This window comes from Sapajus apella, unplaced genomic scaffold (genome assembly GCF_009761245.1).
Source record: "Sapajus apella isolate SASKATOON/1434 unplaced genomic scaffold, GSC_monkey_1.0 scaffold17, whole genome shotgun sequence".
In the NCBI taxonomy this organism is placed as follows: Eukaryota; Metazoa; Chordata; class Mammalia; order Primates; family Cebidae; genus Sapajus; species Sapajus apella.
In genome coordinates, this window is record NW_022436957.1 from 9,510,476 (window position 1) to 9,533,184 (window position 22,709).

Here is a 22,709-nt window from a genome sequence, read left to right on the forward strand (position 1 = left end):
TAATCAAGTGGGATTATATTATAGCTACTGTATGCAATTTGCTTTTTTAAATCCACCAATATATCTTTCTGTAGCAGGATAGACTATTTTTAAAGAATGTATTTAACCCCTTGTTGATGGAGATTTGTTTGTTTCATTGTTTGCTTTTTGCCGTTAGAGGTAACCATTGTGCAGTGTGCACCCTTTGTGCCCTTGTGAAAGTATAGCTGTGTAAATTCATAGACATGAAATGACTAGATTAAAGGGCAGGTGCAGTTTAAATATATATAAGCACTGACAAATTTCACTCCCAAGTGAATGAGCATAGTTATATATCCACTCCCTTGTCAACACTTAGCATTATAAAAGTTTTAATCTTAGCAGTGTTATAGGGAAAATAATGGTTTCTTTATTGTAATTTCCATTTATGATTTTATTCATGTTTATTCAGTATCTAAAAATTTTGTTCATCTTTGACTTCTTTTCTGCAAATGTTTTTGCCCCATTTTTCTGTTTTTTTTTTTTTTTTTTTTTAACTGATTTGTGAGAGTTCTTTGATGTTATGAAAATGTCATCACTTTAGTCTTGGTTATGCTTCTATAGTATTGCAAGTATTTTTCCCAGTGTATTTTTTTTTTATCTTATTTTATGCCATATGTACAATTTTTATGTAGTTAGATTAATATTTCTCCTTATTCCTTCCAGGTTTTGTATCCTGCTTGAAAAGGCCTTTCCTCAGATTTATTCTTAAAAGATATGACTGGGCACAGTGGTTCATGCTTGTGATTCCAGCCCTTTGGGAGGCCCAGGCAGGAGGATTATTTGAGGCCATGAATTTGAGACTAGCCTGGGCAACATAGCAAGACCCTGTCTCTACGAAAAATAGTCCCAGTTACTTGGGAGGATTGCTTGAGCCCAAGAGGTTGAGGCTGCAGTGTGCCATGATTACACCACTGCACTCCAGCTTGGGTGACAGAGCAAGACTCTGTCTCTTAAAAAAAGGAAAGATATATAATGTAAAAAATGATATTGTTATAAAACTAAGATTGTATAAACCACAGTGGTTGAAAGTTCTGAAACAATTGTACGCATTATGTTTTTTAGGTTTTCTTATGCACTTTTTAAAAGAACTGGCAGAGTATCATCAAACTAAAGAGGGCTGTAATATGGAAACTCAGACGAGTTCGATATTTAGCAGAGATTCTCTGGGTAATTATAGCCTTCTTTGTTAATTTCAGTTCTACTGTTTTCATTTTGAATGAAGAAAATTACCTGATTTACCATATTGTGTGATTTCTTCTTGAACTGGAGGGATGCAGCCTGCAGGCAACAAGGGAATTCATTCTTCTGGAATCGTCTTGGGGGACCAGGAAGCGCTCTCCAGTATCATTTCCTAGCCTCATGAATGCCAGGGCTACAATGGCCAAATTATGCAGGGATTCAAAGGGCCGTATTCTTCTTTGTTGAGTTTGACCTCTCTTAATTGGGAGGTTCTTCCTCATGTCTTGTCTAACTTCACAGCCACCAAGTTAGAAGATTATAGACTATTTGCTTTGCAAAGAACTAGAGAAGTCACTGGCTTGTCACTTCATTTTATAGTTGAGGAAACTGAGGTCCTCAGAGGAAGAGCAACTTGGAAACAGTCTGCATCTGAACTAATAGTGGAGTCCAAGTTCTCCCATCTGTGATCTAGAGCTTTTTGTGCTATACAGCTGGTCTACAATACCATCCTGTCCGTCAGTTTTGTGCTCAGTAGAGATGGGAAACAGCTGTTTAAAATAATGTGCTTAGAGGATTTCTTGGCCCTTCCTTAAATAGTAACTTGTAAGAAGTTAGTAATTTGTTAAATGTATTATAATGACTATGCCTTTAATTAACTGTAGGTTTAATTCCATTAGAAACATATTACTTGCTAATTATCAGGCAGTGCTGTTCAGTACTGTGAGTCACACACATAATTTTAAATTTTCTAGTAGCCACATTGAAAAAAGTGAAAAGGTGAAATTTAATAATATTTTTAACCCAATACATCCAAAATATTATTTCAACATGTATTCTATATAAAAAATACTAATGAGATATTTCACATTTACCTTTTACACTAAGTCTTTGAAATCTCATGTGTTTTTTACATTTAAAGCACATCTCAGTTCAGCCTGGTCACATTTCAAATGTCAATGGCCCATGTGGCTAGAGTCCTGTATTGGACAGCATTACACAGAGCAACTTTGGGCAGAAAAGTACATGGAAAAACATGTTTAAAGGCATGCCTACAAGAGACAAACACTATCAATGTTTTAATCTTCTACTGCCAGCCTTTTTCCCCTCTGTATACTTTTCTGGTGGGTGTTATACATGGTTGAGATTGTACTCTGGGTTCAGATTTGCACTCTGCTGTGTAGTTGGTGTGAGGACCACTGGACTTATGGAAGAAATAGTCAGTAGACCTCACTTTAGTCCTGGTTGTGCTGTTATGTAGTCACTTATTAAGCTACATCAGCATTTGTTCTTTATCTGTAAAAGGGAGGTGTTGAAGTACATGATCTTTGATTCTTTTAATTTTGAATGTGCAAGTCAGCTTTAACCAAAGTTTAATAAAGAGCGCTCTGCCTTAGCACTTAGAGAGTACGAAGAGACTCCAGTACTTTCTGAATTAAACTGTACTCTTGGCTTTCTTTTTCCTCCAATATTTTATCATGAACATTTTCTTTTCTTTTTTTTTTTTTTTTTTTTTTTGAGACGGAGTTTCGCTCTTGTTACCCAGGCTGGAGTGCAATGGCGCGATCTCGGCTCACCGCAACCTCCGCCTCCTGGGTTCAGGCAATTCTCCTGCCTCAGCCTCCTGAGTAGCTGGGATTACAGGCACGTGCCACCATGCCCAGCTAATTTTTTGTAGAAAAGGTGAAACAATTTAAGTGAACACTAAAGGTGGTGCAGCTACTCTACCCACCGTTAGATTCCACTGTTACATTTGTAGTATACTTGCTTTATCATTTTTACCTGTGCATCCATTCATCCATCATACTTTTTTTTTGTATTTTAAAGTAAGTCGCAGACATCCCTATGCTTTCCCCTAAGTATACTCTTTACTTTTGAACCAGAGGTCTGGCATCTTACGCACCTGACCATGTTTCTATGTCCTAATTTGATGTGTTGTTTTTTAATAGCTGAGAAGCTTCAGCTTATTGATGATCAGTTTGCAGATGCTTACCCTCAGCGTGTCAAGTTTGAGTCTTTAGAAATAAAGCTAAATGAATACAAGAGAGAAATGGAAGAGCAACTTCGGGCAGAAATGTGTCAAAAGGTAAGTTTTATCTTGTTATTGTTAACAACAGTGATGTTTTTGCTTGTTTTCTAAAGTCTTAATATTAGGTATATGGGAAAATATTTAGAACTTTTGATAGAGAATGGGATACTATACTGTTGTACATATTTTTTTTTGTTTCTGATGACGTTTATGTGTTTTGAGTAAATTCTACAAATACAGTGAATGAGATTAAAGATGAAATAAATATATTTGGACAGAGCATTAATGTTAAACCTAGATGTAGAGAGAGAACTTGTTCCTGTTTTTATTGTGTAATAGTTGGTATTTTCAATTTTTTGTGATCAATTTGCAGTTGAAGATTTTTAAAGATACCGAGATAGCAAAAATTAAAATGGAAGCGAAAAAAAAGTATGAGAAGGAATTAGCCATGTTCCAGAATGATTTTGAGAAAGCTTGTCAAGCAAAATCTGAAGCCCTCATTCTTCGGGAAAAGAGTACCCTTGAGAGAATTCAAAAGCACCAAGAGGTGGTATTTATAAATATTTTACTGGGTGGTTATTTCCTGCAGCTATTAGTAGGTTGGCTCAAGATCCAGGAATACGGTGGTACAGTTGACGGAACAAGGACCCAGAAGAGCAGTAGGGACTGTGGCCAAGAGTGCAAATAGAAGGATGGGCCTTGAAAAGGATACACAGATTTGCTTCCTCTGAGACTGGTGGAAAGGCAGGAACTGTGGAGGTGAACAGTCAAGCTGGGATTATGAGAAACACAGCCTAAATAAGTTCCATCTTCTCAGGCAGATTAGAAGGTTAGATCACAGGTTTTAAGAGCAGCTTGGAGGTGCAGAGTAGCTCCTGTGGGTAAGGGAAGAACAGCTCTTTAAAGCAGAGAGGACTGATCACCTGTATTGAGGGCTCAGCTGTAGTTGGGGGAGCCTGGAATTGAGAGAGACCAAACCACGTGCTCGTAGGTGAGTTTTCTGTTCTAGCTCTGGGGAGGATTTGTAAGTATCTCTTTCTGCCTTTTTCAGTGAGGGCGGAGAGATGGAGATGCTTGGGGAGTACAACTTTGCAGAGCCTAATTTATTTGACTTGAGAAATGCAGCCTATTTAATTGAAGATTCTGGGGCGCTCTTGGGTAGTGAAAGGAAGCAGAGGAGAGGGCAGGTGGCTGCTAACCCAGGGGGAAAGGGAGGGTCAAGTGGCAGTCTCAGTGATCAAGGACTAGATCTGGAGAGAGTGGTAGGTAGAAGAATAAGGATGGTCCAAGAGTACAGAATTGCAGGATGAGGTTTCAGGTGGAGACTGGAAACCAAATGCAGTGTGCTGCCATTGGAAGGAGCCATGGAAATGAGCAAGGGTAAAGGTCCCTGAGGTAAAGGGGTCCCAGGGCCACAAGGGTCATCCATGTGGCCATCTTGTCACCCCAGAAAGTAAGTAGATAGGAGATGGAGAGGGTGAGGAGTGACAGGAAGTCCGTATCGGCAAGTGGATCCACTCCTTTAAGAAATCATGTTCCTTTCCCAAGGGCATGTCTTAGACCAAACTAGATTTACAGCACCATTTCCAACATACATCCAGAACTGCTGTCAAATGTTGAAAGTAGGAATGCTTCCCCCTAGTGTCCACTCTTGCTTTGGGCTTCTCAGTAAGACCTAGTTGTTTAATGCCAAGGGCACCCCCTCTAAAATTTTGTATAGCATTCCTGGGAATTGGGCTTGCTTCGGCTATAAAGATGAATGTTGGAAGCACATATCTTTGAGATGATTGGATTGTGTTTAGACTAATAGTTTCGTCTTCAAGATATGTGACTGACTAGATCGCTGTTTATTTAACTCTAATTATCTGAAGGCTTTGAATATTGTCATCCTTATAAAAAACACCGTATCTTTATTCCTTCACCTGGACTGTCCGTCCCTTTCTCTCCCTGATAAAACCAGACTGTCCTTCAAGACCCAGCTGGGATGTCACCCTGTTGACGCCTTCTATGACTCCCACTGAGTGACTCATTTAGGCCTCATTCCTGCCTGTAGTCTTTATGTACTTCAGTTACAAAATCATCACATCCTAGTGTGATTGTTTGTCACTCCCTGACTAAATTGTGAGGTCTTTAGAGATGAGGACTGTATCTATCTACCTCTTTATATCCAGTTCCCAGTATGCTGCTTGACATGTGATAGGTAGTTAGTAAATTCTTGCTCTGTTAACACAAATGGAAGGATGGCCCATTCTTTTAGGAGTTCATATGAGCTTGCTAAATCTAAGTCAGAATGCCCCATGAACTGAAACATTCAGACAGCACCACTACTAAAAACCATGGGGATTCTAGTCTTTTGGAGTTTTATTGCTGAACGTACATTGTGTTTAATTTTTCTTCCTGAGGAATTTGCCAAAATTTAGGTAAGGGCACCAAGCGTGGTGGTTCATGCCTGTAGTCCCAGCACTTTGGGAGGCCAAGGCAGGTATATTGCTTGAGCCCAGAAGTTCGAGAGCAGCCTGGCGACACCTTATCTCTACAAAAATACAAAACAATTACCGGACTTGGTGGCATGTGCCTGTAGTGCCTGTAGCTACTTGGTAGGCTGAGGTGGGAGGATCCCTTGAGCCTGGGAGGCGGCGGTTGCAGTGAGCCAAAATCATCCCACTGCACTCAAGGCTGTGCAACAGAGTGAGACCCTGTCTCAAAAAAAATTTTTTTTACATAAAAGGGACTGAGAGATGTTAAAGAACTAAATAGCATAAATTACACATGGCATGTTAGGACTATAGGGTAATGTAGTTTAGCAGTCATTGGGAGAGTAAATTTTTATGCAACTAGAATAGGCAAAAAGCGTACCTTGAGTTGAAATCTCTCGAAGGTGAAATTGTTCTCCTTAATGTCTACACTTTGCTTTTTGGAATTTAGGAAGCAGTATATTCATTCAAATCTATTTTGCTTTCATTAGCTTGCATGCTAAAAATTAATGCTTTTCTACACAGATTGAAACAAAAGAAATTTATGCTCAAAGGCAACTTTTACTAAAAGATATGGATTTGCTAAGAGGAAGAGAAGCAGAGCTGAAGCAAAGAGTTGAAGCTTTTGAATTGTAAGTAATACATGTTCAATTTGGATATTCAGAATGTTGAGATTAAAAAGAATTACTAAATATATGTCTAAATATTCGAATGTTCATTCCCAAGTAGAGTTCTTGTTTGTAAAGGAGTATCACCTACCATTAGAAGGTACAAATTAAGAGGAACAAACACTAGGGTTTTGCCTTTGAAATATTAAACATTAAGATGAAAAGCAGAATGAGATGCTATCATCAGGCTACAGTAAGACTAGATGGATCTGGAGAAGCTGTTAATACTTGAACAGATCGTATGTTTTGCAGTTAAGCTCAGTCCCTCAGATCTGATAGTTTCGTATGTGTATATATAGTAACTAAATTCCATATATCCGGCCTGCAGCTTTGATCAGCTGTGCGCTCAGGAAAGGAAGTATGCTGGTCCGAATTGAGTTTTATTGGGTGAAACTATTTCTTTGTGTCACTCTAAGTGCTCACAAATGTTCCATCCTTCAAATCTTACCTGGGATTGACAGCAAGCTCACCTGTCTATAGTTTGTGCAATAAGCCTTCTTTTCCTTTGAGAATGTGCTATTAATCGACATCCCTAGATACTCCAAGAATCTTAGTTCATTAAAGAATTTGTCTCCATCTTCATTATCTTTTTTCTCACTTCTATAGGCTTGATTTGTTTGATTTCAACTCTACCTTACTCTCTTTTTGGCAATAATGAAAAGGTAAATTGATCAAAAGAGAGAAATAGGCAGAAAATTGAGGCAGAGAGAGTTCATCATTCCTTTACCTCCACTTTCTCTACTCCTATTCCCTCCTTCTCAGCATATAAACCAAATAAACGTAGTTTATCTCTCCATGGCTTTCCAGATTACCAGCAGAGGGAGCTGATACCTGAAGCCTTTACCTGTTCTTAGACTAGTCAGCATTTTGTAACACTTCTCAGGATGGCTGGATCTCACCACTTGTGAACTCACCTCCCTGGCTTGGGAGTTGGTGTTATGGTCAATTCAGTCTTACTATGAAGACCATTCTCTTCTACAGTATTTGGAAGCCCTGATTGATCCATCTGTCTTTTCTCCTCTCTTTTGGTACTTTTTTCAATATTCAATCAGTAGGGTTATTTTGTTTTGTTTTGTTTTGAAGACACAGAGTCTCTATATATTGCTCAGGCTGGTCTCAAACTCTTGGGCGCAAGAGATCCTCCTGTCTCAGCCTCCTAAAAAGCTGGGATTATAGGTGCGGGCCACCAAACTTGGCTAAAGCTGATAGATTATTAAATGACAAAAACAAATATTCTACCTTGAATATGTATGGACTAATTAATTAAATCCCGCAGTTAGAAGCAGCTTGATTGAAACACATAAGCACATTTACTTGTTACTTTGTAACTAATAACATTATTCTTTCATCTCTGGATTGATTTTGGCCACTTATCACCTGTAACCATTGTTTAAGTGTTATCTTCTGTGAGAAACCACTTTCCTCTTGAGATTCTCCCACTACTCTCAGCCCTATGCCACAGTCAGTTCTGCTAGTTTCGATACACTGTAACTAGGTTAGTTCATAAAATACTGTGAGGAGGTCTGGCTCTTTCCTTCTGCTTCCTAGTAATGATAATCATGTAGCAGTTTTAGTCTGTTGAACTAAACACATGGGATTTTTCTCTTGAATTTGTTAGCTCAACTATGGTAGTTTATTTACTTTTTATATTTTTACTAATTTCAGGAACCAGAAGCTCCAGGAAGAAAAACATAAAAGCGTGACTGAGGCACTTAGGAGACGGGAGCAGAATATAAAGAGTTTTGAAGAGACCTATGATCAAAAGCTGAAGAATGAACTTCTAAAGTAATTGTTTAGCGTTTTAAAATAAGTAATATGTTTAAATTAAGTTGGTAGAAACATAACAAAAACTGACCAAGTAATCTATGACTTAGGCAAGCTTTAGTGTTTGGGAAAAAAAACAAAACATATTTTTATCGATGTAAGCAATCCTTTCCTGCATTTGAGTTAGGATAATTTTTAAAATATAAGGGCTGGGCGTGGTGGCTCATGCCTGTAATCCCAGCACATTGGGAGACTGAGGCGGGCGAATCATCTGAAGTTGGGAGTTCGAGACCAGCCTGGCCAATGTAGTGAAACCCTGCATCTGCTAAAAATACAAAAATTACCTGGTTGTGGTGGTGGGCACTTGTAATCCCAGCTACTGGGGAGGCTGAGGCAGGAGAATCGCTTGAGTCTGGGAGAAGGAGGTTGCAGTGCACTGAAGTCATGCCACTGCACTCCAGCCTGGGTGACAGAATGAGACTCCATCTCAAAAAAAAAAAAAAAAGAAAACACATCCTCTGCTTTTCTTATGGCTTCTCTAACATTTATCGAGGGCTGTGATTTACTTTAATTTTGAGGACGCCTTTGACTTGCTCAGCTTGCATAGTTGATAAGCCGTAAAATTGGAATTATAATCACTTTTTTCCTCTACCTCATGCAGCCAAAGGTATCTAACGATAGTAAATTATACTTAGTGGTCATGGTATTTGTGAGTGAACATGTGTCTTGTATTCCTTCAAGACTGAACAAAGCCAGAATCAAAAGAAAAGAGCCAAAATTAACTATGTGAGGCAAAAAGTAATATAGGGAAAGGAAAATAGGACAACTATGATTACTTTGGCTTTTCTATAGTCTGAGTGTTGTGTATCAGTGAGTAATATCTCAGTGCTAAGATGTTAAGTCCGTGTGGTAGCATTTCTCTTCAGTATGTGGGAAAGCGTCTGACACATAAAAAATGCTCAGTTAATATTTTTCGTAAATGTCTCACAAGGAAACGATTCAACTCAGGTGCTCTGGGAATTTCTTATTTGGCCTCTTGCCTTCCTCATAGTTTGTCATTGATATTTCATTACATAATATTGCAGACATTTATTGGCGTTATTCTTTAAACAAATTCTATTTTTAAAAACAGCAGCTTTTTAATCTATTGATTTTGAAATGATGTTTTTACCCACATCTATGTCCGTTCTGTACTAAAATAGCTAAAATAGAAACATCTGTAGTTGCTAAATTTTTAGGAATAAATGAATTAAAGTATGTGTGTTAGTTTTACATAGTTATGGAGCCAGTGAACTATTTGGTATCATTGTGACAGCTTCCACCGGCTGCATGATGTCTTTCTGGCTTTGGGAATCCTCATATGACTTTGGCAAGTGTCAGACTTTGGAGGCTCTTCACCACAGGAGTGCTTTTTCCTTTTGGAACCAAAAGGGCAGCTGGTAACAGCTGGGAAATAGAAGAGAAACTGAAAATGCGCCTTTTGATATTACTAATCCAGATATAACGCTCTTGGCAGTTGGCTCTCAGCACTATACTTAGTCCCTGAGCACAAAAGTTCTTACCTTGGTTGGGGATGGGCAAATGGTACAGGTGGATTGGAAGTGACTGTCTGATTATCATTTGGGATTGAGTCTGTTCTGTGCTGTGTAAATTTACCCCTTTGCTCTTTGTGTCAGTGGAGACCAACTGAAAAGTGATTGCTTTCAGTAACCTTATGATAACATGACCCTTTGTTCTGTGTGATTGAGTTTTGGGACCCTGTTTATAGGATTGAGGAAGGATTGTACTGGACATTTTATGTTCAGAAGTCATATCCCTGGCTTTAGTACTGAGGACTTTGAAGTTTACACATTGTCGTGTTCAGCGCCCTCAGGTGCTCCTATGCCATGAATAAGCTCCTGCACTGATAACGGTCTTTCCAGAAAAATGACTGAAGAGCTCATATTTATTTAGTCATTCTGATTCTCAGGTATCAACTTGAACTGAAGGACGACTACATCATTAGAACTAATCAACTGATTGAAGATGAAAGGAAGAATAAAGGTGATTGGGGGGGGGAATAAGCTGTATTTTTCAGTTCTGCTGTAGGTTATTAGCTTCCCAAGTTTGGTCTGTTCTATAGTCTAAAAAATGCAGCTTATACTTCATTGTTCCTACAAAATTACACATTTTTTGTAATTTTAATTTTATAAATTAAAAAAAAATCATTATCCCCACTGCCTTTTGAGAAACCTTCATTTTTAATATTTTGTTTATTCACGAAAGCCAGTGATTTATCATGGATATTTTATCCAACTTTATTTCACATATTTTGATAAATCTGCAATTGTCAGGAATGTAGCAGTAGCTCATTGCCATCAAGTACATATTACTCCCAACCATGAGAGACTTTATTTTTCACTTATGGAAAATTTTAATTCTCTGTCCCCTGTGACCTAGTTTATATTTCTTTTGCTTCTAATATATGTTTATGTTTTATAATATTTTTACTTGATGTCTAACCCTCGGAACTCTTACATACATTGGCCTGAGACTATGGAAGTTGAATAATTTTTCGATCTTCAGATGTTTTACATTTCAGCGTATTTCTAGGAAATTGCTGTAACAAGAAGTTGAAGTTTTGGTGGAAATTTCAAATAGATTCTTGGGAGTAAACCAGGGCTGGATACTTGATGTTGACCAGATACCTGATGTGTGGCCCTACTGTCCCTTTTTTTTTTTTTTTTTTTTAAAAAGATTCTTGCTCTTTTGCCTAGGCTGGAGTACAGTGGTGCAATCTCAGCTCACTGCAACCTCCGCCTCCTGGGTTCAAGTGATTCTTGTGCCTCAGCCTCACGACTAGCTGGGACTACAGGTGTGCACCACCATGCCCAACTAATTTTTGTATTTTTAGTAGAGACAGACTTTCACCATGTTGGCCAGGCCGGTGTTGAACTCCTGACCTTAGGAGATCCGCCTGCCTTGGCCTCCCAAAGTGCTGGGATTACCGGTGTGAGCCACCATGCCCAGCCCCTTTTTACTACTATCTTGTGGAGACTAGTACATCTTTTATGGTTTAGTACCATTATGTATGTAACAAATTATGTTTTGATGATATATCCACATAGACTTGTGTTAGATGAAATGAAAACTATAAAATAGTAACTACAATATAGTAACAAAGAGATCTTTCTCTTCAAGGAAGTGAAGAGCTGTGGGTATTAGGGCCTGTGCTCTGAGCGATGGCATAACTCTGGTTAGCATGTGTAGCAACTGGAATTTCACCACATACATGACAGTTATAGCTTCACACAAACCTGTTGGGTAACAGGGTTTATTTCTTACTTGCCCATGAAAGTTTTGACCCTTTACATCTGCTATTTGGATTGTGAAATAGTGGTCATTAGGTCTGACATACTGGCCATAAATATTAAACGGCTTTTGTACTCACTAGGAAAACATTATGGTGTTTAATTGGTGGGCTCTTTCTTTCAGAAAAAGCTGCTCATTTGCAAGAGGAACTCATAGCTATTAATTCAAAAAAGGAGGAACTCAGTCAATCTGTAAATCATATGAAAGAACTTGAGGTAATTATTAAGCATATTGTTTTTTGAAATAGATTTTAACCAATACATGAAATTTTAGTCATATATTGGTTAAATATATAGTCAATATATATGAAATATATAAAATACATAATTTATCTTAAGTCATCCCCTTGAGATGTTTGGACAGCCATTTGTATGGCTAAGAAGGTAATAACTGAAGTTAATTTGGTAGTTCTTAATTTCAATCTATGTTACATAGGAAAGTGTAGATAGAGCTTTGGGTCCTGGAGTCCTGGTCAAATCCTGTCTGTGTCTCTAACTGCTTGTGTGTCACTGGGCAAGTTCTGTGACCACAGGTTCCTGAGCTGTAAACTAGGACGTATTCCGCATTATAGGGTTGTTGAGGGAATTCAGTGAGCTAACTTTGTGCCTAGTTCACAGCAGGTGGCCATTACTATTAGTTTCTACCTCAGACTGTTCTCTCCTTCCATCAGCAGCAGGTAAAAATTCTTGTCATTACATTGTTATCTTACAGATGAAAACGAAATAAGGTGCATTTTTTACATGCAAGTGCTTCTTTACTTTTCTGTCTATTCATGTGCTTGCTGTCTGAAGGATGAAGCTGGAGCTTTAGGTACTTCCAACATATTTTGTATATACAACTTATTTTGCAACTTGGACTTACGTGAGAACTTTGTAGGCTTTCATACTCAAATATGAGATATATTATACTAAGAAAAGGGAAGCACTTCACAACATGTCACAGAATCTTTTTTTCTTTTTTGAGACAGAGTCTTGTTCTTTCACCCAGGCTGGAGTGCAGTGGTGTGATCTCGACTCACTGCAACCAACCTTCACCTCCCAGGTTCAAGTGATTCTCGTGTCTCAGCATCCCAAGTAGCAGGGATTACAGCCATGTGCCACCACGCCCAGAAAATTTTTGTATTTTTAGTAGAGGTGGGGTTTCGCCATGTTGCCCAGGCTGGCCTTGAACTCCTGAGCTCAAGCAGTCCTCTTGCCTCAGTCTCCCAGAGTGCTGGGATTACAAGCATGAGCCACCACGCCTAGCCATTTTTATTTTACCTTTTCATATTTAAAAAATATATATTGCTATGATGTGTGATAGTTGTTGGGTTATTGGTTGCCTCTGAAAAATGGGATAATAATCTTAGAAGGACTTGCTTTATGGGATGGGGCCTATAAAACTTCTGCCCCAACTCTAGGGCACAAGATGATTTTTATTATTAGAGTTAGAATCTTAATACAGAGAATCGGACTTCTGTCCAGTGACCTGAATTAAATTGTGACACTATGCTTAAAGGAGCCTGCCAGCTTTTACTTTTGCAGTACTGTAAAGTCATTATTGAAATGTTAATTTTCCTTTTTTAATTTTAGCTTGAGTTAGAGTCTGTCAAAGCCCAGTCTTTGGCAATAACAAAGCAAAACCATATGCTAAATGAAAAGGTTAAAGAGATGAGTGATTATTCACTACTAAAAGAAGAGAAACTGGAGCTTCTGGCACAAAATAAATTGCTTAAACAACAACTGGAAGAGAGTAGAAATGAAAACTTGCGTCTCCTAAACCGTATGTTTTTTTCTGATTTGCATGTTCTAGTAATCAGTATTAGGTCAGTATTACAACACTGCTTTGTACTTATATGAGCGGGGGGCTTAAATTGGGAAGATTTATAAAATTAAGATTCTTGGATTAAACTCTGCAAACTTGCCTCTAGGTGGTATCAAGGCTTCCCTTGCCCTCTGACTGCTGATGGGGTTTGACCAGTGGGGACACCAGCCTCTCTACATACAGTGGCCCTAGGCTGGCCTCTGCAGTTTACTGCCAAGTGAGGTCATAATGCCTGTGATGACCTCTTCTCAGTGCTCTGCACCACCTCCCTCTCTCCAGTGCTGAGAATTTCTCCCTCCCCTGATCCTCCAGGCCCCAACAGTGCTAACAGTGTGGCCCTGTACTAGCCCAGGGAACTCCACCATCCTTTGTGTATATCCGGAATAAGTCAACCATTATTAAAGGGTTCTTAGATGACCTTGATTGTGGGTGCCATCTGCTTTCTGACTGGATCCCAACTGCTGCTGTCAGATGCCCAGATCATATTGGATCCCGCTGTCATCAACAGGTAGACCAGATAGAGAGCTCCTTCTATGCATGGGAGAGGAGAGAAACAGGCTTTCTGGTTAATTTGAGGATTTGAAAGAGTTCTTTTACTTGGAGTAGGACTCCAAGGGTAAAAAGTTTGCATTAACATGCACTAAATTCTTTTGTTGTGAAATTTGAGAGTCAGGATTGCTCTGAGCTCATTTAATAGAATTAATATCAAATTAATTGCGTGAGTACACAGCAAAGTAACACTTTAAAACCCCTTTCTTTAACTGTTTTTGTTAAATGAAATAAGAAAACTTAGGGTTGATAATGATTAGGATTTTTTTTTTAAACCTTTTTAGGCCTAGCTCAGCCAGCTCCTGAACTTGCAGTCTTTCAGAAAGAACTATGGAAAGCAGAAAAGGCTATAGCAGTTGAGCATGAGGAGTTCGAAAGCCGTAGGCAAGCTCTGCACAAACAGCTGCAAGAGGAAGTGAGTATTGGTCGTCTTCAGTTCCTGTATGATACCAGTACACTTCATAAGTATGTAAACTTGGCACAAGTCACACCAGTGCAAATCAGATTTACTGTAACATCAAACATTACTCCCCCAAATATGCTAAAGGTATCCTTTCTCATCTGAGAAAATTCTGCAGTGATAATATGATTTGATATTTGTAATAGTAATAAAATGGAGAAAGCAAACTCACCTAAACAAAGCATTTTTTGAGTGCCTGAAGGTACCCATTGTTATCTGTAAATTCTCACCCTGAGAAGTATTACATTTACTGTCTTATGATTTTTGCCTGCATGCCCTAGAGTTCTTTGATATGACTGAAAAAGATGGCGAAAAACTTGTGTGTTCTGTGTGTGTGGTGTGTTTTTTTTTAATAGGGACCCTGTTGTTTCCTGTCATAAAGCTTCTTGGAATTGGCAGAACAAAAAGAGGACAAGCATGATAAGAGAACTTTTCCTTTTGAAGCAAGCTGTGATTTGTTTTACATTGATCTCTTTTCCTATCCTGAATCTTTTCAGATTGAGCATTCTACACAGCTGAAGGCCCAGATACTAGGTTACAAAGCTTCCGTAAAGAGGTTAACTACTCAGGTTGCTGATTTAAAATTGCAACTGAAGCAAACCCAGACAGGTTAGAGACATTTTAAGCCATAAATGCTTTTGTGTGTGTATAGCTTCTGATGTCTGTGAAAATGTAATGATCATAATTTATTGAATATTGAGTAATTAATGTGTTAGGGGAAAACCCATAGAAATGTGTGTCATCTTAGAAGTAAAACTCTATCCATTTTGATAATACCATCTGGATCGTCAGCAAAAGTGACTTGCTTCATCATAGGTTTTTCATGACTTGGGAGAGCCTCATGCCTGAAATAGGAAAGATGTGGTGGTGACATAGAAGTCCCTACATCCATCCTAGGATTTCCTTTTTTATCTGTTACCACAATGTTAACACCAATTCAGTAGTTTTATGGATTCCTTGATAGACAGATATATAAACATACAGGAGAAGCAGGGTGGTTTAGCAAAACAAACAAACAAAAACATTGCCCTCAGAATCAGAGAACTCTTGTTTTGGACCCCAGTTTTTTGAAGTTTTGAAGTTGAAGTTGTTTGACCTTGGGTGTGCTACTTTAACTTCCTTGGGCCTCAATTTCCTCATTTGTAATGGGGATAATAATACCTGCTGAGCCATGATGAAAGAGATGAAATGAGATGGGTTTCAGTCGAGTGCCTGGGATATAAAAGACACTCAGGAAATGGTTATTGGTATCATTTTATTATTGTGTCTTCACTGTGAATGCATCTCTGCCCCTTCCTACTTTGTAAGGAAGATACTGAAGTTTAGCCAGTTGCTTTCAAGCTCAGAGAAAGTGCATATGTGTTACCAGTTCAGCTCGGTCTGAGCCTTCCTCGTTCCCTCTTGCTCTCTTTCCTCATCAGCTCCTTGCTCTCTTCTACCAGCACTTGTTTTATTTTTATCTCTACTCATTTCTACTTTTTTCTGTTCCTCGTTTTCTTTCAATTCTGTTTAGCAAAACTTCTTACAGCTGAAATCATAGCACTCTCCTATCAATAAAAAATAGTTGAATGAGGATAGAACCCTTTTGCATGCATGCATTGCTGAGGGCAAGCTTCTTTCTTCTAGCATCATAGGGAGGCATTGCAGGAGAGTGGGGCACATGCACTGGTTTTGCATTAGGAAAGCCCAGTAGCTCTTGGACCTGCTAGCCATGTGACCCAGCCTCAGTAAGCTTTAGTCCCCCATCTGGAAAATGGGAGCAGTGAGAGTTCCTTGACCACAGTGTTGTTGTGAATGCAGGTCCTCACTCCCTTATATGAAACTCGGTCCATGTGCCGTGGATTTCACAATAGCCCTGGAAGTTCTGAACAGGATCCTGTAGTAAAACACATTAATTATTTTGCAGTCATCTGTATGAATATTCATCCTGGGATAAATAAAGATTATAAATGGGTTTACATCATCAGTTCAGGTCAAACTTTTCAGCCAAATGAGTTCAAGTCTGGTTAGGCTTTGCCACCAAATTATGAATAAATTTTCAGTTCTCAGAGCCTGTGGATTTCAAAATTGTGCGTAATGGATTCTAAAATTATATTGTATTACAAAAGACATATGAAGCTATAGCTGGTACAATAAGCTGTCAATAAATGTTGGTGGTTATCATTACCATGGCTTCAGAAACCGTTTAATGTGCAAGTTTGTCCTTATTACTGTCTTCCCTTTTTCAAAGAATATTCTCAAGTATATTAATTTTTTTCTCTGCCTTGTCTACTCACTTTTGAAATTGGCTTTTTGTACTCTGCAGCCCTAGAGAATGAAGTCTACTGCAATCCAAAGCAGTCTGTGATCGATCGTTCTGTCAGTGGATTAATAAATGGCAACATGGTGCCTTGCATTGGTGAGCTAAGTGGGGATTTCTTGAACAATCCTTTTAAACAGGAAAACATTCTAGCAGGTATGGTTGCATCAGGGATCACAAATTATCCAGATGCAGGGGTGGAGGGTAGTTCCCCAGATTCTGAGCTTGAGTTTGTAGCCAATGCTAAGGCAAGGGTCAAAGAACTTCAGCAAGAGGCCGAACGCTTGGAAAAGGCTTTCAGAAGTTACCATCGGAGAGTCATTAAAAACTCTGCCAAAAGCCCACTACCAGCAAAGAGCCTACCATCTCTGCATTTGCTAGAACCCTTCAGAAGTACTACTTTCAGTTCTCCGGAAAGACATATTTTTGCAGAGGACGGAGTTGTCTCTGAGCAGCCTCAAGTAGGCACATTTAAAGAAGAAAGGAATGACATCTTGGAAGCACTGACCGGCAGTGCAGCCTCAGGGCTACGCAGGGGCACTTCCTCCAGACGCCTCTCCTCCACACCTCTTCCAAAAGCAAAAAGAAGCCTTGAAAGTGAAATGTATCTGGAAGGTAAGCCACCCACACAAAGGGTTGCAGGGTGCTCTGGAGTTGGGTAGCCACCCCGCCCATGACGCAGGGTTGCTGTGAGGGTCAGCGGGACAGAGTGGCAAAGTCTAGTGTTTGCTTGGCACACAGAGCTGTTTAGGGAGTGGTGGTTGTCTTTCCTTTGCTGCCGGTTGGTTTCATACATTTTATTATTGCCATTGCAATTTAATTTAGGTGCTTGAATCATTAGTTTTGTGGATCTTGTGCATCATAATTGGCTATTTGTGAGGATAACAATTTATTTTCAAACTAAGAGAGCTCTTTAGGAACCACATTAGTATCTTCTCCATGCAGTTGGTAATGTTCTTGCCTTGGTTCTTTCTGCACCTTAGGTCTGGGCAGATCACACATTGCTTCCTCGAGTCCTTGTCCTGATAGAATGACCCTGCCATCACCCACTGAGTCTAGGCACAGCCTCTCCATTGCTCCCTTCTTCAGCCCTCCAGAGCAGAAAGCAGGGTAAGTACAATGTTCTGATTGATTAGCTTCAGCTGAATCATGTTACTTGCTCTGTCAGCCTTCACTTGTTTTACTGGGATTTTTTTTTTTTTTTTTTTTTAAGGTAATTGTTACAGATCATATGGCAGTATAGAATTTGCAACCAGATTGCAAAATGATGTGTCATCTTTGAGACTCATCTAAATTACCTGGAGGGAAAAAGATTGCTTTTAGTAAATAGTAGATAATGCTTATTTGCTAAAGTTGATATAGAGACCATACTATCTGGTATTAATAAGCATCTTCCTAGTTCTGTGAATAGATTTGGTTTATTAAGATAAAAAACAAATGTATAAAATCTGAGAGCAAACAAATGGAGGTTATTTCTAAAGTTGGAACAGTTTTACACATTAAATAGTCTTTTAAAAATATTTTGGCATTGAAATATAAAAAGATAAGTTTCATGACTTGCATGTCATTGAAATAAATTCAAACAAGGTGGGGGGTCTGGAGTATGATTGTTGAAACAGGAAGGAGTGGATGTTTTTAGAAACTAGACCACTGGGTCAGCAGGCTGTGATTTGAGTCATGAGCAGAGCAGACTCCTACCCATACCTGGGCCCCACAGCAGAGAGAACTGATTCCTTAGTTCTGGGCTCTGTGTGTTCATGTAGTTCTCTGCCACATGTGCTTGTCATGGTCCTAAAGCTTTTTTTTTTTTTTTTTTTTTTTTTTTTGATAAGCCAAAAGGAAGAATAAGACACATGCGTAGGCTGAGGAGTTAGGGCACTTTGCTCACTCAAGGTTGTGGTATTGCATCTTCAGCTGGTTCAGGCTGATAGTGTGCAGAATTTTTTTCAGAAATGTTTTATGGTTAGTGAAAAACTAAACTAGGAATAGCATTCAGAGTATATAACATTTTTTGTTAACAACTGTAGTGCCTACTTCACAGCGTGAAATAGTTACAAGGAGTAACTGAGTAAACAGGTGTTAATTGCTGAGAACAATGCTTAGTGGTGGCGGTGAGGTGAAGCTATTCTTTACAAGACAGAGAGGAAAGGAATTTTGTAGAGCATTTTCTAGAGTCACAAAAGGCTTTTTGTCACCTTGTGCTCTTGGGTTTTCTGTTATTAAAACTGCACATTCACGAGTTTTATCCTTCCAATCTAGTCCTTATACGAGACAAACTGAACTTCAAGACAAAAGTGAATTTTCAGATGTGGACAAGCTAGCTTTTAAGGATAATGAGGACTCTGAATCATCTTTTGAATGTAAGTTCAAAAATTAGTACCAGTTTATATAAGTCGAAAATCTTGAAAGCTTAGTTTTGGTGAAACCCTCTACTGGTTTAAAAAGAAAAGCATTTACAAATTGGGACATTTTTATTTTGTGATACAATCACAAGTACAGATGTATCACCTCATTTTTGTGTCATGAAGATTTTTATTGGTGTGTCTGCTTTTTCAACATTTCAGTATGACTAATAATTTCAGAGTTTGAGCTAAGCTTATAAATGAATTTTTAACTTACCAGATTTTAAAAGTTATCAGGTTTTAAATGTGATTTTTCTTTATTTTTTCCTTTTTATGGAATAGAAGAATGGTTGTTTTTATTTTTTGAGATAGAGTCTCGCTCTGTTGCCCAGGCTAGAGTACAGTGGCTCAGTCTCAGCTCACTGCAACCTCCCTCCACCTCCTGCGTCCAAGCGATTTTTCTGCCTCAGCCTCCCGAGTAGCTGGGACCACAGGCGCGCACCACCATATCTGGCTGGGTTTGTTTTTTTTTTGTTTGTTTGTGTTTTTTTTGTATTTTTAGTAGAGACAGGGTTTCACCATATTGGCCAGGCTAGTCTCGATTTCTTGACCTCAAGTGATCCGCCTGCCTTGGCCTCTCAAAGTGCCGGAATTACAGGTGTGAGCCACCACACCCAGCCTAAGAATGTTATTTTTTAAATTTACTGATTCTGTTGATTGCCTAAGATTTAGAAAATCTCATTTTTAGTGAAAGAATGGAGATAAAAGAATATTAAGAGTCCAGAAACTGGTGTCCTGGCTATGGCCCTGCCTTAGACTGTCTTACTTTGTCGCCACTTTGTAAGTGTAAAATAAGCATGTAGAGCCTATCATCTCTAAGGTTCTTTCCAGCTTGAAAAATCTTTATATTTGTATATAACCTATTGGTTAGCCTTGTAAACGTCATCTTCAAATCTGAAAGTATCATATTTTGAACAGTTAAATTAGAGGGCTTAGTAAATTTTGTAAATATTTGTTAAAGTCTTTGTGTTAAATCATTGATATTTCAGTAGAATTCAAATGATTATCAGCAAGCCAATTGAATTCTTCACTGTCACTGGGTTAATTTTCCTGTTGGGTAACGAGTCCAATTTTGTCAACAAAGTTAATTCTTGCAAGTACAAGAACACTAACAAGCAAGACTGTGGCAAGTAGTTATGTTGGGAACGTCATAGAATCCCGTTAGGAAAGGGTGCACACAGATACTTTGGCTGAGGTTCCTGTGCTCCAGTCAGTTGCCCCACACTGCACTGCCCTCCTTTGTCTTCCTGTTATTATTAAGGACTCATGGGACAATTGTTTGTTCCTCATGAAGATGCAGGGAACGTGCCAAGGCAGTTTGAAATGGATGGGCTCTCTCCTGCGGGGGATACGCCTCCTGTGGGCACTGCTGCAGCTGCTGAGCCCCTCTCATATCAGCACCCAAGTAAGTTCTTTTTTTTAACTAACAGCAGGGTCGCATACTTAATACCAGTCCGTGTGCTCTGTGAATTATTTCATGTGTCACTGAGGTCTTCTTGTAGGTGTAAATTAGTGAAAATCTTGGGTTGAGGGTTATAGTGTCATTATATTGTTAATGACATTTCTGAATTCCCATGTGAACATGTCAAGACAGTGCTAAGGAAAGGACGCATTACAAGGAAAGGCTTCTCATTTAGGCTCCCCAGGCCAGTTGCTTACAGAGTGTTTCCATTAAATCTTCAGTGTCTGGCATAGTAGGTGGACTTTTCCCCAAGACTCTTCTGCAAAAGCTATTCCATGGGAGCCTTATTTCTTGGGAAATCACGGTGAAAAACTGAAATAAGAGTTAACTCCCATCATATATCTTTAATGTAATTGTAACATTTAAATATTATTTCTTTTTCTATCTACTTGTTTCCTTCGTGTCTTAAGAAATTAGGACATGCCGGGCGCGGTGGCTCAAGCCTGTAATCCCAGCACTTTGGGAGGCCGAGGCAGGTGGATCACGAGGTCAAGAGATCGAGACCATCCTGGTCAACACGGTGAAACCCCGTCTCTACTAAAAATACAAAAAATTAGCTGAGCATGGTGGCGCGTGCCTGTAATCCCAGCTACTCAGGAGGCTGAGGCAGGAGAATTGCCTGAACCCAGGAGGCGGAGGTTGCGGTGAGCCGAGATCGTGCCATTGCACTCCAGCCTGGGTAACATGAGTGAAACTCCGTCTCCCAAAAAAAAAAAAAAAAACAAAAAAAACAAATTAGGACAGAAAAGCTTTGTATTTCAATCTTTGGAAATGCTGTGATGCTGAGTTAGCTTAGCACTGGAGGAAAACTGGCCATCAGATTCCTCTTGTCTGGCTCACTTTCTCTTTCCTCTTTTCCTCCAGATTACCCACTTCCCTCACTGAGGGTGGAGGGAGATGGGAAGAGAGCTGTAGGAGCTTTGTGATTTGTTCCAGGGCTCAGCCAACAGCCAGGTCCTTTTCTTCTTGGACTAGTGTTTAATCCTCAAATCTCAAAGGAATTTTCTCAAGTAAAGCCACCTCTTAGTCCCTCCCAAACATTGGAAAAACATCATACCCAAAACATATCCAAAACCTCTTGTTAGTAGTTTCTTGGTTTTAGTCATGGTACTCAGGAATGTGTAGAATTACTGAAAGAGGCAAGAGATTTTGAGAGGGTGATTTTGCTGATTTCATAGTAAATCTGCTTTGGAAAGCACTCAGTGAGACTTGGTTTAGAGCCTTATCTCTGCTAGGCACTTTGCTCGGGGCTGAGCATATAGCCCAAGCCCTCGCCTTCCTGGATTTCTAGTGGGGGAGGCAGATAGTCAGCAAACCATCACTCACGACTGCAGCAGGGAGGGGCTGCAGCAGCTGGGCAGGGACCGTGGCCACGAGAGGGAGTGTCTACAGGCAGCCGTTTGGCACAGACCTGAGTGAGGGAATACAAATATGTGCTAGGGTAAGGGAAATCAACTGAGTAACTAGGTGTTCTGCTTCTGAGATGGAATTTAGATTATAATACTACTGCCTTTAAAAATTATTAAGCAGCATGGCAAGTAACATTTTGGCTATTGAGAAATCATTATATTCATCATTTCACCTCTTCATCTGGGCATAAAAGGAATTCAGAAAGGCTGAAATTTGGTGTCTAGGAGGTGCCCAGTGGACATGCTTCCTTTCTTTCCTTTCATGTCCAAAGAGGTTTCTGTATACCACCCTGCAGTTACAAAATACACACCAGAGCAGAGAAGCAGGTCACTCTTCCTCTTTATTTTTTAATTGTTGCTTAAGCAGCATTCCTATTTTGAGATTGCTATTCCATATAAGAAAGCGATCTTTTTTAGGAGTAACCATTTTTTCTTCTAGCAAGGAGGAAGTTGCATTTCTGCCTGTGGAATTGATCAGCTGTCTCCTCTGGTATTTTAATTTCATGAGAAGGATTCAGAAGAGATGAGGGGGGAGAGAGAAGAAACTGTTGCTTCTCTCCTATTAGTAAAACTCAGCTCTTGCTGATGACTTTAGAACAAGACTCAGCAAAAAGATTCAAGGTCCTCTGCTGAACTTATGAATTTTTCTGCTTATTAGCATTGCTTGGGTTTAAAAAAAAAAAAAAATGTAGGTTATGGGTCAGAGCCAGAAGAGAAAGGTCAGCATAATTGTCTCTGGGACTGGGGTCTAATTAAACCTTTGAGATGTAGGGACCTGTGCCAAGAGGCAGAGGGAACAGACAAGTAATTAAAATAGGGGCCTTGCCTGGAAGGAGTAGAAA

The 22,709-nt window shown here is 39.3% G+C and overlaps 1 protein-coding gene across 6 annotated transcripts in view; it reads left to right on the forward strand.

The window, feature by feature from the left end:
- The window catches only part of OFD1 (OFD1 centriole and centriolar satellite protein), a 33,055-nt gene that overhangs the window by 7,004 nt on the left and 3,342 nt on the right, over positions 1–22,709 (forward strand). For 4 of the 6 annotated variants that reach the window (XM_032285916.1, XM_032285917.1, XM_032285914.1 and 1 more), the window contains exons 6-19: positions 1,084–1,188; positions 3,147–3,283; positions 3,600–3,773; positions 6,226–6,332; positions 8,034–8,153; positions 10,102–10,175; positions 11,607–11,698; positions 13,055–13,244; positions 14,120–14,250; positions 14,793–14,904; positions 16,601–17,209; positions 17,578–17,704; positions 18,854–18,954; positions 20,291–20,401. In XM_032285916.1, the coding sequence (XP_032141807.1) occupies positions 1,084–1,188; positions 3,147–3,283; positions 3,600–3,773; positions 6,226–6,332; positions 8,034–8,153; positions 10,102–10,175; positions 11,607–11,698; positions 13,055–13,244; positions 14,120–14,250; positions 14,793–14,904; positions 16,601–17,209; positions 17,578–17,704; positions 18,854–18,954; positions 20,291–20,401 (2,190 nt within the window). The remainder of the gene's footprint in view (positions 1–1,083; positions 1,189–3,146; positions 3,284–3,599; positions 3,774–6,225; positions 6,333–8,033; positions 8,154–10,101; positions 10,176–11,606; positions 11,699–13,054; positions 13,245–14,119; positions 14,251–14,792; positions 14,905–16,600; positions 17,210–17,577; positions 17,705–18,853; positions 18,955–20,290; positions 20,402–22,709) is intronic. The other 2 variants (XM_032285919.1, XM_032285918.1) reach the window with 2 other exon arrangements.